This window comes from Lutra lutra, chromosome 9, assembly GCF_902655055.1.
Source record: "Lutra lutra chromosome 9, mLutLut1.2, whole genome shotgun sequence".
NCBI lineage: Eukaryota > Metazoa > Chordata > Mammalia > Carnivora > Mustelidae > Lutra > Lutra lutra.
The window spans coordinates 81,318,260-81,337,641 of NC_062286.1; the positions used below are offsets into that span (position 1 = coordinate 81,318,260).

At 37.0% G+C, this 19,382-nt stretch overlaps 1 protein-coding gene across 3 annotated transcripts in view; it reads right to left on the reverse strand.

Moving 5' to 3' along the window:
* The window catches only part of AFF3 (ALF transcription elongation factor 3), a 543,761-nt gene that overhangs the window by 159,032 nt on the left and 365,347 nt on the right, over positions 1 to 19,382 (reverse strand). For all 3 annotated transcript variants that reach the window (XM_047745267.1, XM_047745265.1, XM_047745266.1), the window contains one exon: positions 15,910 to 15,961. In XM_047745267.1, the coding sequence (XP_047601223.1) occupies positions 15,910 to 15,961 (52 nt within the window). The remainder of the gene's footprint in view (positions 1 to 15,909; positions 15,962 to 19,382) is intronic.

Consider the following 19,382-nt stretch of genomic DNA (forward strand, 5'->3'; position numbering starts at 1 on the left):
AAGAAAGAAAAAAAAAAAAAGAAACTATTAAAAAAAAGAAAGCCGATAAAGAAAAAATATAAAAAGAGGAAAAATATATATATATTAGATAAACTATTTAAAAAACGTTAAAAAAAGAAAACGGTAAAAGTTAAAAAAAATTCAGCAGAAGAAGAGAAAAAGAAAAAAAAAATTGAAAAAGAAAAAAAAATTAAATTAACTGCAAGGCTAAAAAATCATGGGGAGAAAGCCATGAGTTCTGTGCTTTGCTTTCTTCTCCTCTGGAATTCCGCCGCTCTCCTTGGTAGGTGAACTTGGTCCTGGCTGGGTTTCCCGTTGATCTTCTGGGGGAGGGGCCCGTTGTAGTGATTCTCAAGCGTCTTTGCCCCAGGCGGAGTTGCACCGCCCTTACCCGGGGCCGTGCTGAGTAATCCGCTGGGGTTCGCTTTCGGGAGCTTTTGTTCCCTGAGCGCTTTCCGTAGAGTCCGGAGGACGGGAATGAAGATGGCGGCCTCCCGGTCTCCGGCCCGGAGGAGCCGAGAGCCCGGGGCCCCACTCCTCAGTGCGCCCTCAGAGAACAGCGCCCAAAGACTCCCGCCACCCTGGCCTCCGGCCACGCTCCGAGCTGACCGAGCCTGAGACCGGTTCAAGGCAACCCCGAGCTGAGAGTCACTCCTCGGCTCTGTCTCTGCAGCCGGCTTCCCCGTTCTAATACCGGTAAGCTCTGCGACACTCAGACACCCCCGATCCTTCTGCGACCCTGCGGGACCTGAGGCCGCGCTGACCCGGCCTGGGCTTCCAGTTAAGCCTCTGGAGCGATGTCCCTCAGCGGAACAGACTTTTAAAAGTCCTGATTTTGCTCCGTTGCTCCGCCGCTCGCCGGGAGCCGGCCCCTCCCCCCGCGGTCTATCTTCCCGTCGCTTTGGATTCACTTCTCCGCCAGTCCTACCTTGCAGAAAGTGGTTGATTTTCTGTTTCTGGAATTGCTGTTCTTCTTCTCTTCAATTTCCCGTTGGATTTGTAGGTGTTTACAATCTTTAGATAAGCTATTTAGCTGATCTCCCGCTACCCGAAGTAGTCTCAGCCTGCTACTTCTCCGCCATCTTGACTCCTCCCCCCACATCTCTTCTCTTTCAACAGGGCTATCCAGCCTTGGACTCATTGGTGTCTGAGTGTTGGGTCAGGGCCTTCCTTCCTTATTGAATAAACCATACCTCTCAAAGGCCTTTAGCCTGAGTTTCTTCATCTACATAATGGGGGGGGGGGGTCCCAGGAGCCCTAAGGGCCCTTCCTATTATATTTTTTACTCTTGGTGTCCAAGAGTTGAAGAAACAGAATCTGTCCAATTTTATCTAGGCAAAGTCTGTACACCAGGTTTCTCATTTTCTTAGCAGACAGAATCCTGGCAAATTACTTAAACAGATACGGAAAGGAAGTCTCTGGGGACAGACACCTCACAGACTAAAAGAACAGCCACAGTTCATTATTTTAGATATGGATTGCTGTGGCCAAAATAAATATCAGGAAGGTTTCAAACTTCTCTGGAAACACACACACACACACACACACACACACACGCACATGCCCCATATATAAAACCATCTTTCGGTAACAGTTTTCAAATCAACTTTGATCTCTCAACTTCCAGAACCTATTATACGATCAGTTTGCATAAACTTATTATTAAATGCACGTGCATAAATGATAGATTTCTTTGTGTTTGGCATACAATTGTTTCTCTGTGTATTTTTTCCTCCATATTTAACATTTTCTAAGACAGCTCTACAATGGGCATAAAAAGTGTTAAAAGAATATGGTCATGGACTGTTTATGTCCATCCAAAATTTGTATGCTGAAATTCTAACCCCCAAGTCATGGTATTAGGAGGGCCTTTGGGAGGCACTTAGAACTCATGCCCTTATAAGAAGGAATATAATAAAGCTTGCTTCCTCTCTCTTCTCTGCTTTCTGCCACATGAGGACACAGCAAGAAGATGGCCATCTGCAGGCCAGGAAAGTGGACCCTCACCAGATGCTGGCTCTGCCAGCGCCTTGATCCTAGATTTCCCAGCCTCCAGAACTGTGAGAAGTAAATTTCTATTGTTTACGAGCCACCCAGTCTATGGTAGTTTGTTTTTAACAACCTGAACTGACAAAGACAAATATTTTTCATTGATATGGACTTTCATCTTTGTAAATGACTCACAGAGTTGGACATTATATACGTGGAAAGGATCTTTGGGCATCATCTAGACCCACTCTGTTCTACCAATCAATGACAGCCACATCTTCTAAGACAATTAAAAACAGAAGTCAGTGGTGAATTTTTCAGGCTCCTCCAGGCCATGCATTCTTCACAGGGAAGATATAAAGTTATGTGCTCCTTGCCTATGCTCCTATTGTCTGAAGGCTTGGAGGAGAGCTCATTCCAGTTAACATCTCTGGACTAGACTCACCACTCGCCCTTCCTCACTGCCTCAGCTCCACTAGAAGACCTTTTGAAACTTTTGTTTTCATCACCCTTCACCCCTTCTCAGTTTACTTTTTTTTTTTTTTAAAGGAAAGATTTAAATTCTGACTGAGCTCTGATCATTACCAACTGCTGAGACAGGGTTGTTTCCTATCTTTTGTAAGTCATGAATCCTGTTAGGTTTGCAGTAATAACTTGATTTGGTGCCGACCAGGTAACTGGCACTTTCTATACATTAATTTCAATTACTGTATAAACTCTGGAGAAAGAACATCGTCCGAGTCATTCTAATTCAGTTTGAGCTTATGATTTCCAAGTCTTTTACTGTACCATGTGCACACCTGATGGACCTTTCTTTTTCTGTCTCCTTTGTTTATTTTTTTCTCCTAGGAGGTGAATACTTTGTGTTTGATCCCACTTCTTTAATTTATGAAGGCGATTTCAAATCTTCAAGAAGTTTTTAACATTATAGGTGCTTTGTTCAATGAAGGATCATCTATAAATGTAAAAGGGTCCTGCCTTGGAATTCTTACAAGTGTATGCCACTGACCTCTCATTTGAGAGTGGATTTGTTAGTGGTTGGCAAGTCTGGATTAAGCAAGCACAGTGACTCTGTCAAACTGTGGCCTTCATAGTATCTTGGTCATCTCCACTTGCTCACTACTCCTAGGACTTTCTAGTACAGATAACAATCTGGCAGGATCTCAATCTACTCTTCCTCTGCAGGCACCACTTTAATTACTTGCTCTTCCTGGCCTGGTTATTGTCTCCAGCGAAACTTAGAAGAGTTCACAGACAGCAATAGAGTGGGACAGAGAGGTTAAGAACTTGGCTTACAGGTTCCGAATCTTGGGTCTAAATCCTCAAGCTAAATAGAGCAGAAACCTTAATTCTCCTCTTGTTTCCTGTAAAATAGGGTGTTATTGGATTTTTACTAAAAATTAGAGGTGATAAAACATGGTAAGTGTTTAGCGTAGTACTTGGTCAAGGTTAAAGCTCAAAACAGGTCAATTATCACCAGGTAGAAAAGCTGCCACCTAAATTTATCCTCTCTGTAAATTAATCTTGTTATTTAGTTGAGGTAAAATTTATAGACAGTGAAATGCACAGAACTTAAGTGTAAAATTCCGTGTGGTTTTGATGAATATATATCCTTCTCACACAGCCCAAATTAAGATACAGAACCCTTCCATCACTTCAGAAATTTCATCATGACCCCTTCCAGTCAATCCCCACCCCTTCATGCAACCACCAGTGATGAATGAGAGTTTCTGTTGCTCCACATCCTTGCCAGCATTTGGTGTTGTCAGTGTTCTGGGTTTGGGCCATTCTAATGGCCATTCTAATAGTGGTATCTCAATATTTCAACTTGCATTTTCCTGGTGACATATGGACTAAGAGCATCTATTCATGTTAAGGTCTTTGGCCCATTTTTTTTTTTTTAAAGATTTTATTTATTTATTTGACAGAGAGAGATCACAAGCAGGCAGAGAGAGAGGAGGAAGCAGGCTCCCTGCTGAGCAGAGAGCCCGACGCGGGGCTCGATCCCAGGACCCTGAGACCATGACCTGAGCCGAAGGCAGCGGCTTAACCCACTGAGCCACCCAGGCGCCCCTGGCCCATTTTTAAATAGGCTTGTTTTCTTACTGTTGAGTTTTAAGAATTCTTTGTATAGTTAGGATACCAGTCCTTTATCAGATGTGTCTGTCACAGGTATTTCCTCCCAGTCTTATTCTCCTGACATTAACTTGTCTTCTTATTCTCATCTTCTCATTCTTCTCATATTGTTTTTTATGGAGCAGATTTTAAAATTTCAATGAAATCCATTTAATCAATTATTTCCTTCATGGATTATTCCTTTGGTGGTGTATCTAAAAGGTCAGCACCATACCCCAGGTCATCTATGTTTTCTCCTATGTTATCTTCTAGGAATTTTATAGTTTTGCATTTTATATTTAGGTCTGTAACCTGTTTTGAGTTAACTTTTGTGAGGGGCATAAGATCAGTCTAGATTCACTTTTTTCCTGTGTGGATATCCAGCTGTTCCAGCACCATTTGTTGAAAAGATTTTGGTCCATTGTACTATCTTTGCTCCTTTGTCAAATATCAGTTGACTATATTTATGTGGGTCTATTCTGTTTCACTTATCTATTTCTCTATTCTTTTGCCAATACCACACTGTCTTGATTACCGTTGCTTTGTAGCAAGTCTTGGAGTGGGTAGTTTCAGTCCTCCAACTTTGCTCTTCTCCTTCAATATTGTGTTGGCTCTTCTGGGTCTTTTGGCTCTCCATATAAACTTGAGGATCAGCTTGTTGATATCCACAAAATAACTTGATGGAATTTTGATTGTGATTGCATAGACTCTATAGATCAATTTGGACAGTTTGGTGACTTTTGATTAGAAGTGTTCTGTTGTATGAATATACCATAGTTATTTATCCATTCAGTAGTTGATGGATATTGGAGTTGCTTCCAGTTTTTGACTATTATGAATGAAGCTACTAAAAATATTCTTGTACAAATCTTTTAAAGGACATGTTTTCCATTTTTCCTCCATGAATGCTACAAAGGGAATTGCTGGTCATGCAATAAGTATGTGTTTAATTGCTTGGTCAAGCAATAAATGTGTGTAAGAAATAGTCAAATCGTTTTCAAAAATGGTTATGCCATTTTACTTTTCTATCAGCAATGCATGAGATTTCCACCTGCTCCAGATCCTTGCCAATATTTGGTGTTGTCAGTCCTTTCAGTTTTAGTGGGTGTGTGTAGTAGTATCTCATTGTGGCTTTAATTTTTATTTCCCTGAAGAAGAATGTTATTGAAATGATATCTTGTAAGACATTAAAGTGAAATGCATCTTTTAAGCTGCTTGTTAGCCATTTATGTATATTCTTTTGTCTGTTTGAAGAGGTTGCCCATTTGAAATATTCGTTTCTTTATCATTTTGTTACTGAATTGTCAGAGTTCCTTATGTATTCTGGATACTAATTATTTGTCAGATATATGTATGGCAAGTATATTCTCCCAGTTTGTGTCTTGCCTTGTCATTTTGATGAGAAGATATTTTTAATTTTGAGGAAGTCTAATTCTTCAGGATTTTCTTTTATATGTTTTTGTGACCTCTGTAAGACATCTTTGTCTATCTCAGGCTGTAAAGATATTCTCCCGTTTTCCTCTAGAAGCTTTATAATTTTAGGCTTTATAATCAGGCCTATGATTCATCTCAAATGTATGTGGTATGAGAGTCCTATTTTTTCCCCCACCAGTTGCTCCAACACTTTTTGTTGAAAGCATTTGGCTTTTGCCACTGAACTGCTTGGTAATTCTGTCAAAAATCAACTGACCATACATGTAGGGGCCTATTTCTAGACTCTATTTTGCTCCATTGATTTATTTGTCTGTCTTTATGTCAATGGTGCACTATAGTACTTCAGTTTTATAAGTCTTGAAATTAGGAACTATAAGGCCTAAAACCTTGTTCTTCAAGATTGTTTTAGCTACTTAGGTCCTTTACTTTTCTATAAACATTTTAGAATCAACTCATCATTTTCTAAGTAAGTGTCCTGCTAGGCTTTTGATCAAGATAGTGTTGAATCTACAGAACAATATGAAAAGAATCAACATACTAACATAATTAAAATCTTCCAATTCATTAACATCTGTCCATTTAGTTAGGTCTCAAATTTCTCTCACCAATGTTTTATAATTTTCAGTATACAGGTCTTATGTCTTTTGCTAAATTTATTATGTATTTTGTTACTGTAAATGAAATTCCATTTAAAATTTCATTTTTCTATTATATATTGCTAATAAATAAAAACACAGCTGAGTTTTGTATGTTGACCTTGCTTAATTCATTTATTGATTCTACTAGTTGCTTATTAGATCTCTGAGGATCTTCTCTATAAACAATCATTCTTTTCAAACTTTATGTTTTTCATTTCTTTTTCTTGTCTTATTGCACTGACTAGAACTTCCAATACAATGTTGATAGAGGTGGTAAATGTAGATATCATTGCCATATTTTTGATTTTAGGAGGAAAATGTTTGGTGTTTCATCATTAAATACAGTATTAGTGGTAGGTTTTTTACTGTACGTGCCCTTTATCAGGTTGATTAAGTTCCCTTCTTACTTCCTTCTTACTTCTACTTTGCAGAGATTTTTAAAATATCATGAGAATGGGTGTTAATTATGCTAAATACTTTATCTTCATCTATTTAGAAGATCATACGGTTTTTTCCTTTATTCTATTAATATGGTGGATTACATTAATTAATTTTTCTGTTAAACCAACCATGCTTCCCTGTGATAAACCCCACTTAGTCATAGTTAATCATATTTTTTTCATATATCACTGGATTATACATGATAAAATTTTGTTAGGGAATTTGGGGATGTTTATGAAGGATACTGGATTATTTCATTTTCTTATAAGGTTTATGTCAGACTTTGGTATTGGGGTTATACTGGCCTTTTACAATGAACTGGGAAGTTTTTCTTCCTCTATCTTATGAAAGAATTTGTGTAAGAATGGTAAGTTTATTTATTTTTTTTATTTCATTGGCATAAACAGTTTTTTATTTGAAGTTTTGACAGAATCTACCTGCAAAACCATCTAGCCCTGGAGGAATCTTCTTTGTGGGAAAGTTTCTATTATAAATTCAATTTTTTAAAATAGTAATAAGGGTGTTTAGATTTTCTAAATATTCTTGTGGCAGTGTGCAATTTACAGTAAGCTGCATATTTTCAAAGAAAGTCACTATTTCATTTAAATTGTCAAATCAACTTGCTAAAAGTAGTTAATAATATCCAGTTATTATTGTTAAAATTTCTGTAAGATATGTGTTAATGTCCTCCACTTCTCATTGCTGATGTTATTTTGTGTTTTCACTCTTTTTAATTATTATCATCAGTGTTTGTTAATTTTATTAATCTTTTAAAATTACTAAATTTTGGCTTGATTTTTCTCTATTATTTGTTAACTCCTATTCTTATTTTTTGTCATGTATTTCTAATTATCTTGGGTTTAATTTATTCTTAATTTATTAATTAATTTATAATTAATTTATTAATTCTTAATTTATTCTTCTTTTTTAGCTTCTTAAAGTGAGTCCCACCTATATTCCATAGGTTACTGATGTTCAACACTGTTCTTTTTTTAATACAAGCATGTGAAGATGCAAATTTCTTTTCTGTAATGTTTATGTTTTAGAGAGTCCCATAATTTTCATAAATTGTACTTTCATTTTCAGTTAAAATTAGTTTCTAATTTCCCTTGTTATTTATTCTTTAACTCAAACACTATCTAGATTTGTTATTTAACTATCAAATACCTAGATTTCTTTTTTGCCATTGACATATGTAATCATGCTGTGATCATAAAATATACTCTGTAAGATTTTAATCCTATGAAGCTCATTGATATTTCTTTTATTGCTCTCAACAGGGTCTGTCTTGAGTAAAGACTTCGTGTGTACTTGGTAAGATTCGGTAATTTGCACTTGTTGGGGGCAGTGTTCTATAAATGCCAATTAGGTCAAAGTGGTTAATAATGTCCAAATAGTCCATGTACTTGCTAATATTTTGTTTAAGTTTTCTAAAAAATAATAGTTACTGGTTTTTAACAACCCTACTGAAGAAAGGGTTGTTAAAAACCAGTAACTATTATTAAAGATCTGTTAGCAAATACATATGTAATTATGATTGTTATGTTTTCCTTATTAACTAACCTTTTTAGCATCAGTTAAAGGTCTTTGTCTGAAGGTCATTTTGGCAATATTAATAGTGTCAGACTGGCTTTCTTATGCTCACTGTTTATAGTCTATCTTTTCCACCATCTGGCCTCAAAATATTTGTGTTTTTATATTTAAATTGCTCATCTTGTTGACAGCAGAAAGTCTTGATTTATGCCAGTTTGACAGTCTTTGCCTTTTAACTGGAATGTTTAGTCCATTACATTTAATGCAAGTATTGATGCGGCTGGAATTACGTTTACAACTTTTCTATTTCTTTTATATCCATATCTTCTGTTTTTTCTTTCTGTTCTTTCTTTCCTCTCATGTATTGTATTAACCTATTATTTTGGTATGACTTAATTTTAGCTATGCTTTTTTGGGGAAGTGTTTTTTTTTAATGGTTTTTCTAGGTATTATACTATGCATACTTTTCACCAAACTTAGACTTAATATTATACTAATTCACATAAAATATAAGAACCTTGTAGTCATGCAATTCCATTAGCCCTTTCTTATTTTTTGTGCTAGTTTTTGTCATATATTTTACATCTATATACAGCTGACCCTTGAACAAGAAGGGCTTAAACTGTGCAGGGCCATTTATGTGAGATTTTTTTTTTTTCAATACAGTATAGTATTATAAATATATTTTCTCTTCCTTATGATTTTTCTTACATTATTCTTTCTCTAGCTTTATTGTAAGAGTACAGTATAGAACACATATACAAAATATGTATCAATTGACTAGGTTATCTATAAGGCTTACAGTCAACCACAGGTATTAGTACTTAAGTTTCTGGGGAGTCAAAAGTTGTATACGGATTTTTCATTGCATGAAAAATGGTGGGTCAGAGCTCAACCCCTGCATTGTTCAATGATCAAGTGTACATTGCAAATCCCACCAAACAATATTTTATTTTTTTACATTAATCTTTCATGTTTACACATACATTTATTTTTTCCTGTATATACTCCCTTCTTAGAGGGCTGAGTTATTATTGCCCTTATTATTCAGTTATTATTGCCCTGATATTACTGCCTTTCAGCCTTATAAATTTCCTTTATCATTTGTTGTAGAGCAGGCCTATTGGAATGAATTCTTTGATTTTGTGTGTCCAAAAGTTTTTATTTCACCTTCTATTTTTTTTTAAAGATTTTATTTATTTCTTTGACACAGAGAGAGACAGATCACAAGTAGGCAGAGAGGCAGGCAGAGAGAGAGTGAGAAGCAGGCTCCCCGCTGAGCAGAGAGCCCGATGTGGGGCTCGATCCCAGGACTCCGAGATCATGACCTGAGCTGAAGGCAGAGGCTTAAACCACTGAGCCACCCAGGAGCCCCTCACCTTTTATTTTGAAGGCTATTTTTTACTAGTGTTAAAATTATGGCTTGACAGTTCTTTCTTCAGCGTTTTGTTTTCAGCACTTTAAAAATGTTTTTGCATCGTATTCTAGCATCTGAAGTTTCTGATGGGAATCCTTCAGTTAGTTATATCACTGCTCCCATGCACATATCATTTTTTCTTCATAACTTTCAAGAGCTTCTCTTTATCTTCAGTTTCTAGCAATTTTACAAAAATGTTTCAAGATGTGGTTTTCTGTGCATTTATCCTTCTTAGGGTTAACTGAGCTTCCGGTATTTATAAGTCAATGTTTTCATCCAGTTTAGGAAGTTTTCAGCTATTATTTTTTCAATAATTTTTTCTGATCTCTTTTCTCTGGCCTCTCCTTCTGGGACTCCAATTACATGTATATTAGACTACCTGATATTGTCCCATAATGCACTGAGGCTTCACTCATTGTTTTAAAATCTTTATTCCCACTGTTCTTCATACTGATAATTCTGATTGGCTATCTCTAATTTTCATTTCAAATATTGTTCTTTTTAGTTCCAGAATTTTCATTTGGTCCTTCTTTATGTTTCCATTTCCCTGCTAAGATTTTCCTTCTTTCAGTCATTATGATTTTTTTTCCTTTACATCTTTGAAACATATTATAATAGATGCTTGAAAGTTCCTGTCTGAAAATTCCAACATCTAGATCACCTCAAGGTCTATTATAGTGACTACTTTTTCTCTTGGTTATGGATCACATTTTCCTATTTCTTCACATATCCTTTAATTTTTTTTTTTAAGATTTCTATTTATTTATTTGACAGAGATCACAAGTAGGCAGAGAGGCAGGCAGAGAGAGAGAAGAGGAAGCAGGCTCTCTGCTGAGCAGAAAGCCCGATGCGGGGCTTGATTCCAGGACTCTGAGACCATGACATGAGCCAAAGGCAGAGGTTTAACCTACTGAGCCACCCAGGTGCCCCTATCCTTTAATTTTTTGATTAGATAATGAATATTGTCAATGATACGTTATAGAGAGTCTAGAGGCTGTTTTTTTCCTTTAAAAATGTTGAGTTTTCTATTCTATCAGACAAATTACTAGCTGATTGCCTGAAATTTGTGGGTACTTAGTGTTATACTTTGTCATGATCCATTTTGGTTTTGTCTTTAGTTTTTAGGTTGAGTCCTTTATTCTTAAGGCATAGCCTCTCTGAAGTTTCCAAAAACAAACAAACAAAAAACCCAAAAAACAAAACTCAAGGTATTTACCAAGCTGCTATAATTGGATGGGATTCAAATTCCAAACTGTACAGGCAGTAGTTGTAGGTATTAGGCAGCAGTTGAAATCTCTGTTCAACCTTTCAGCTTTTTAGCTATTGTTTTCCACTGGGCTCACTGGCATCTTGCTGACACATATGCAGTTTAGGGATCATCAAAGGATTGAGAGAAATTTATATAAAGAAGTAGAAGTCTATTTTGTATGGCTCCTTGCTTTCTGGAATTTCCTCCCTTAAAGCCCATCTACTCTGGCATCCCTGAACTCCACTTCCTGACACTTCAAGCAAATATGACTGTGGCTTTGTCCTTGAATTCTAGTTGCTCTTTGTGGATTGAAAGTGCCCTCAGGGGAGAAGCTGTATAAATGTAGATCTCAACTAGTCCATTTCCTTTTTTCAAGGAACAAATTCCCAACATTATCTGCCTTCTTTTAGTCAACCTCTAATATCTTCAAATAGTTTTTTTTTTTTTTAATTTATTTGACAGACCGAGATCACAAGCAGGCAGAGAGGCAGGGAGAAAGAGGGGAAGGAAAGCAGGCTCCCCGATGAGCAGAGAGCTCGATGCAGGGCTCGATCCCAGGACCTTGGGATCATGACCTGAGCCGAAAGCAGAGGCTTTAACCCACTGAGCCACCCAGGCGCCCCTTCAAATAGTTTTTTATAAAAAGAATATTTTGTTCAGAGTTTATAATAGTTATCGTAGGAAAGTTAATTAACGTAAGCTCTTTTATTATTGACATAACTGAAACTCTCTCACAGAAATTTTAATTTATGGGTTTGTGTGTGTGTACATTAAGAATAAATTGTCTCTCATCTCTATGAATACTCATAGGATCATTAAATAATATATCCTGAGGGGATCCTCGGGTATTATCCAAGCAACTCTGTCCTACCAGGCAATGACTCTAAAATTTGTCGTGCTTAATCTCCTGTTTTTATTTATTCATATATTAGTTTCAGGTGTACAACATAATGATTTAATATTCAGTTGACCCTTGAACAATGCAGTCAATACCCCAAGCCCCATATAGTTGAAAATCCGTATATAACTTTTGACTCCCCCGAAACTTAACTACTAATAGTCTACTGTGACTGGAAGCCTTACTGACAAAACACACAAGTCAATTATACATATTTTGTATGTTATATGCATTATATATTGTATTCATATAGTAAACTAGAAAAAAGGTTATTAAAAATTATAAGGAAGAAAAATGTATTTATAGTACTGTACCGTATTTTATGAAAAAAAAAAAACCCACATATAATCAGATTCGTGCATTATAAATCTGTGTTGTTTAGGGGCCAACTTTATGTATACACTGTGAAATGATCATCACATTGTCCAGTTAACATCCACAACCATACATAGTTACACTTTTTTTTTCTTATTTTGAGACCTTTTAAGATCTATTCTCTTAGTATCTTTCAAATATATTATAGAGTACTGTCAACTATAGTCAGGATGTTGCTCATTACCTCCTCAGGACTTACTTATTTTACAACTGGAAGCTTGTACCTTCTGACTACCTTTTCCCATTTTGCCCATCCTTGCACCCCCCCATCCCTGCCTCTGGAAACCACCAATCTGTTTTGTTTTGTTTTTAGCATTTCACATATATGTGAGATATATGGCAATTGTCTTTTTCTGTCTGACTTATTTCACTTAGCATAATGCCTTCAAGGTCCATCCCTGTTGTTGAAAATAGCAGGATTTCCTTCTTTTTTATGATTAAATAATATTCCAGTGTGTGTACGTGTATGTGTATGTGTGTGTTTGCATGTGTACCTGCATCATATTTTCTTTATCAATTCATCCAGTAGTGGTCACTGAGTTTATTTCCATGTCTTGACCATTTTAAATAATGCTAATGCCTTGCTTTTAAAAGAGGCCAGGGGGGGCACCTGGGTGGCTCAGTGGGTTAAAGCCTCTGCCTTCGGCTCAGGTCATGATCTCAGGATTCTGGGATCGAGCCCCACATCGGGCTTTCTGCTCTGCAAGCAGGGAGCCTGCTTCTCCATCTCTCTCTGCCTACTGATCTCTCTCTATCAAATGAATAAAAAAAAAAAAATCTTAAAAAAAATTAAAAAAAAAAAAAATAAAAGAGGCCAGGGAAGAAAGATGCTTCTTCAGGAACTGAGTTCCCTGTCTGGAGAATCCCTATTATATACTATAATTTAAACCCATACAATGGCTTTAAATGACTCATAGGGTCACTGAATTATAGAGACAGATGGATGTATAAGCATTACTGAAGCTGAGTTTGTCCCACTAAACCATGAATGTGAAAGAAGTATTTTTCCTCATGTTTTATGTGTATGCTATTTATACTTTCCTTTGCTCTGCTTCTTCACTCCTTCCCTCCCATGGAGTTCATCATTTTTTGTCTGTTTTACTTAGGTTCTTTCACGCTGTTTCAGCTTCAAGCATCTATACACTCTCTGTTCTCCCAACTTGGCTTCTGAATCATTCTGGTTGCTCTGAACCTTAACATTATGAGTTGAATCATTTAACCCTCAAAATACATATATTGAAGCTCTGGCCTCTAGTACCTCAGAATGTAACTTTATTTGGACACAAGGTCTCCATTGGGGTAATAAGGTAAAAAATGAAGCCATTAGGGTAGGCCCTACTCCAATATAACTGGCATTTTTATAAAAAGGGGAAATTTGGACACAGATACACACAGAAGGAAGATTATGTGAAGAAACACAGGGAGAATATGGCCATCTGTTAAACAGAGAACAAGGCCTGAAACAACAGATCCTTTCTTCACAGAAGAAACTGACCCTACTGACTGATCTTAGACTTCTAGCCTGCACAACTGTGAGACAAGAAGTTTCTGTTGTTTTAGACACCCGGTCTGTGGTACTTTGTTATAGTAGCCCTAATAAACTAATACACTTAGCTCTTAACAAATAATCTGATTAACTTTCCTATTTGATTCTGACTCAAGGCTTTGCTTTGTCTCTTAAGATCTACTCACCCCTCAGTTTGGTAAATGGGCAGAAGAGCAAAATATGTGATATATGTTCTAATTTTTTTCACTGAATTTGAATGACTTTTCTGATCCTTAGGTTCCTTGTATATAAAATAAGGATATTGTCCTTACCTACCTGTCTACCTAAATAAAGCGCAAATACGATACTGCAAAGAGCATATAAAATACTTCACAAATCTTAGGCATCCTGAGTCCTTTTTCTTTGTTCATAATATGCTCCTTCTCCACTGTTAGAGGGCTCAAGTTTAGAATTCTCCACTTTATAAAAAAGGTTAATCTATTTGAGAGAGAGAGTGGGGTGGTGGTAGAGGAGAGGGGCAAAGAGAGAGGGAGAGAGAATGCCAAGCAGGCTCTGTGCTAAGCATGGTGCATGACCCCAACATCCAGACCCAAGCCAAAACCAAGAGTCAGATGCTTAACTGACTGTGCCCCCCAAGCATCCCCAGAATTCTCCACTTTTTAAGAGAAATCCTTTCAACTTAAGACTTTATTTCACTATTTCTAGTTCAAGAGACAGGATGTGAGGCAGATGATGAATATGGGGTGATGTTTCAAGCTTTTAACATTATGACATCTCCAGAGGGTTTACAAGTAATTCCTCAAACAATGTATTTATTTTTATAAGAGACTAACATATGGAAACCAATTCCTTTAGAGAATAAGCTTTTTAGGAATGCTTAAGGGAAGAAGAACTAATGACATATCAAACTGCATTAACAAGATTGGGGTGTATATTAAATGTGATTTTAAAATTTATAAAATTAAATGTGGAATGTTAGCAGTTTTTCAACATATTTTATATGTTCTGTCTGTTTTTAAAATGATTTTGTTAATGAGAATTTGAAAAATTGTTGTTCCTATAATAATTAGCACTTTTATAACAATTATTTATAAAATACCATTTATTCCCAAATAGCTTAACATTCTAGTTGCATTGATTCTTATCCAGTTTCAAGTGTTACTAAAAAGAACCAAATTTTTAAATGATTCTACCCTTTTCAGTTCTCTAGAATGCCTCCAGATGGCATTAAAACCCTTTTTCCATTATATTTTGCAGCACAAAAATTTAAAAAATTAGTGCTATTTTAACCACTCAAGACTAGTCACATTCATTCTTTCATCAGAAATCATGACAATAGGACTATTTAGACCTCTTAGGCAATATCTTTAGAAAGACAAACATATAACTACATCCTTTATGAAATACATATGGAAGCCAAAGGAACTTCCCAGACTGAGAAACAGACCTTGGACAAAATAAGACATTCGGTAATATCCTATCACAAAGTGTGATTTCTAATGAATAGCATTTTAGATGCTGAGTAATATGAGCCATGGCCTACATATAGGAAAATTCACAAAGCTGTCTTATACTAAGAAAACATACCTTACCCCTCAGAGTGATAAATAAAGATTCTTAAGGAACCAATCTGTTACTGATTCCTGTGAAGCCAATGTAATTTGTTAACTTGTGAATTATTTAATTTAAACTTTGGTGGAAAAATTTGGTAGCAAATGAATCACTGAAAACCCATTTGAATTCTTTGAGGACTGAGAGGAGAAAGACAAAATACGGAGTGAGGAACACATGCTTTCTAAGAGCTTTTTCTTATGTTTTAAAAGCTGTATTTTTGAATTCAAAAAAAATAACAAATTTTTGGGATTCCAGAGGTATTTCTAATTGTATTTTTCACATAATTCCGAGGTTGGAGATGGCAGGCTTTTAAAATGACATTGGTACTGCCTAGGTATATAGGACAGAGTATCTCACAGTATGTGTGAAAAGTCTTGTAATTATTTATGACAGTGCTGAAAGGCTCCAACGAAATTCTAAAGGGTTTGCCTCCTTTCTCCCTGACAATACACACCCTGAAATCTTATTACATTTCTGTTTTATAAGGAGAAGTATTTGCACTTTTAAGATTATTCTTATTGTGATAAAGCATAGGAAAGACCTCAAATTGTGTCCACACCCAAAAGCACTTAAAAAGACATCATCATGGGAAAGAGAACCACAGGCTTCCTTCCATTATTATGATTACTCTTACAAGATACTAGCACTGGTTTCATATTACAGGCATATTATCTGGATAGAAACAGGAAAGAGACTTACGATGTATTCGATGTACCATTGTCTGGACTCTCTGGCTCAGCATCACCTTTCTCTTAAAAAGGAAGCAGGAAAAAAAAAAATACCAACATGTGAATGTTACGATCTTTAAGATTTAAGAGAGATTAAATATATTTCCATGCTCCTATTAAAAATCTTTCAAAATGCGCAGCAGGAGGCTTTTAAAACATCTTTTTTTATTGTCTGAGAACCGGATTTGCAAGTAATTTCTTCTCCGTGTTCCAATTGCCCAGGCACGGATCTGTGAGAAGGTACTAAGGAGCTGTTTGCAAACAACCAGAGGTTCAGAGTGGAGACCTTGCCAAAAGATGAATATCTTACAGATGGAACCTGTTTCCTTCCACTTCATTTTACAGAAAATTTAAGGAAATAAACTCCATTAGCATTCTACAGGCAAGGCATTTTGAACTTTGATCCTTTCTGCTAACATAAGCCAAACCAGGGCAGACTGTGTAAGCCCTTGGAGGAGAGAATTTTACAGAACACTAAGGCTGCACTGCAGCTTCCAAGAGCCCCAAAATTTCTACCCTACTGAGAGCCCTGGTAAGTAAGTAAGATGGAAACCAGAAATCCTTCCAGACCATCTGAAAGTCTAGCTACAGAAATGTTTCTGCGGTCTGTGGTCATTGAAGACTTAATAGGTTTTAATTAAGGAAGCCTGGAACCATTTCCCTTTTTATAGTTTTTAAAAGGGCAAATTCTAGCAATACACATAATGTAATTCTTAGAACTGTGACCATTGAGGGTTTGAGCCATGCATCCCCATTTTGTAATGTGTTTCCTCGAGGCTAGAGGATGGAGGGAGAAGGGTCAAGGCTGCACGTGTGAGTCAGTTATGTTATGATGGTTGTGTGGTGCTGAAATTGAGTAAACCCTAGAGAAGGTTGTGGAACGTAAGAAATGGGTCTGATGGTGGCAACTTCCATTGCTTTGTTCTTTCACATCAGGCCTAAACATCCTGTAGAACCTCAGGCCTATGGCATGACATTAGCTTCATGGTCACTGAGTCTCAGGAATGACCCCCTAAATTACACAATGAACACATCCCAAAGATAGCATCCAAACTGAATTCCAGAGGAAACTTTACACTATCTCCTCTTTTTCTTATAGTAAATTAAACAGTTGTGAAGAAGAGAAGGCACAGTTACATAGGTAGTTCACACATCTAGCTCATATATAACTTGGTGTTAATATGTGTACGCAGTGCCAGAAAAACCACGGGGGATAGTCACTCTGTTAAAAAGCCACAAAACAGATTTAAGTGCCTTGATCACAAACACTGATGAGTCGAGGCCCCATCATGGACAAAACCATACTGAAATAAAAGTAGAGGCAGCAAATTCACAAACTTGCTTTAAAGTTTTTTTTTTTTATACTATATTTTTGTTTTCCAGGCCAGTCCATGGTGCACTCATGTAGGAGACATGTAAGGCCTCATCAGCTGGCTTTAGTGCTGGAAAATAATCTAATTTAGTACTCTCCAGAATCATTTTCCCACTAAGTAACCATGATTCCTGCCAGGATCCCCAAATAAGAGCTGTAACACCTGCATTCTATAAGACAAACCCAAGTGGAGGCTTAATTTCTCAACCATATTGATGTTTTTTTCCCCTTGAATTTGGAACAACTGGTTACCTTCCCAAGTCTATAGCCGCCAGTAATAACCCCATACAATCATAATCAAGAACGTAAAACGGCAGCTTCCGGAGCAGCAGGCAATGGTAAACAGTTCTAAACAACTTCTGTCATAGACACGGGAAATCAGTAATATAAGCAGAGACAGTTAATTGGATGTCTGAGGAAGGATGCTTTACCTTGACCAACAATGCTGACAAGGAGCCTGTAAGTTGCGAGGGCACAGGCCTCATTGTGCATGGGATCTGGGGGCTGCAGGAACTGGGGGCTGGATCAGCACAGGGACGAAGCTGCAGCCGATTACCTCTGCTCTTAGCAGCACCGATGTTGTGGCAACAGGGAAAACAGAATAAGAGGGACACAGTGGGGCCAAACGGGGCATTTACGGACGGCTAGAGAGTGAGTGTTCTCGACAACTTCAGTGCTGATAATGAACTAACCTTTCAGGGGAAAAGTAAACTCAGAATGTTTGTTGTTCAGAAAGAATAAAATGCATAACTGTCCCCATCATCTTGAAATTTTAGGTGATGCAATTTCTGAGATGCATTTGAAATGTTCAAGTGCATTAGCCATTAAGAATTGTACTCTCTTGGGACGCCTGGGTGGCTCAGTGGGTTAAAGCCTCTGCCTTCGGCTCAGGTCATGATCCCAGGGTCCTGGGATCGAGCCCTGCATTGGGTTCTCTGCTCAGCAGGGAGCCTGCTTCCCTTCCTCTCTCTCTCTCTCTCTCTCTCTCTCTCTGCCTGCCTCTCTGCCTATTTGTGATCTCTGTCAAATAAATAAAAATAAAATCTTAAAAAAAAAAAAGAATCGTACTCTCTTTATCAGGACCCAAGGGAAATGATCAATATATAATAGAAACCGCCCCCCCCACACCCAATTCTTAGTTGGGTGCTCAGAAGATGTTTCCCTGCAGCCAACAAAGAAGACTGTTTGGGGTCACCCTGGTTATTTCAGCTGTTTTCATGACAGATACCACACTGGTCTCTTTAGGGGAAACCTGCATTGATCATTAAGAAACTGAACATAAAAAAATGGTTCAGGAACAGTGTGGTCATCTTGCATGTGGAAATATAATTACAGAGAGGAAGAGAGCAAAAAAAAAAAAAAATGAGCCGTAGGATATATATACCTGTACACACACGTAAATGTATATATGTATATTGTATACGATATGCGTACTTTCAGGTTGACGCTCCCTATTTGTCCTCTTGAGCTTTCCACAGTACCTAACCTATACTACATGCTCAGTGTATGTCCTCTATCTCCTGACCTGTCATAAATACAGTGGGAGAAGAGGAGAAAGGGGCACTCACCAAGGAGATGAATATACAGTTTGCGGTATAAAACAGCTTGATGGCCCCAATAAGCCACTTAAAAAAATTACAGTAGCTACATTTTTAATCCAATCAATGCACTGAAGACTTATACACTGGGCACTCTGGTAACGCGAAGATAAATAATATCTAATTCATTCCCTTTAAATACATAACATGACGGCACTGCTAGAGTATGCACTCTCCATCAACAGGGCTACGGGGTGGACTAAAGACTGTTGAAAAGGGACAAAATACACCTGCAGTAGCCTTTGTTCTTCTGCAAAGGAAAGTTTTGCTATACTATGACTTTTTTAAAATTTATTTTTATTTATTTATTTTTATTATTATGTTCAATTAGCCAGCATATAGTACATCATTGGTTTTGATGTAGTGTTCAACCATTCACCGGTTTAATGGGTTACTTTCTTTTTTTTTAAATTTTATTTTTTTAAAGATTTTTATTTTTTTAATTTATTTGACAGAGATCACAAGTAGGCAGAG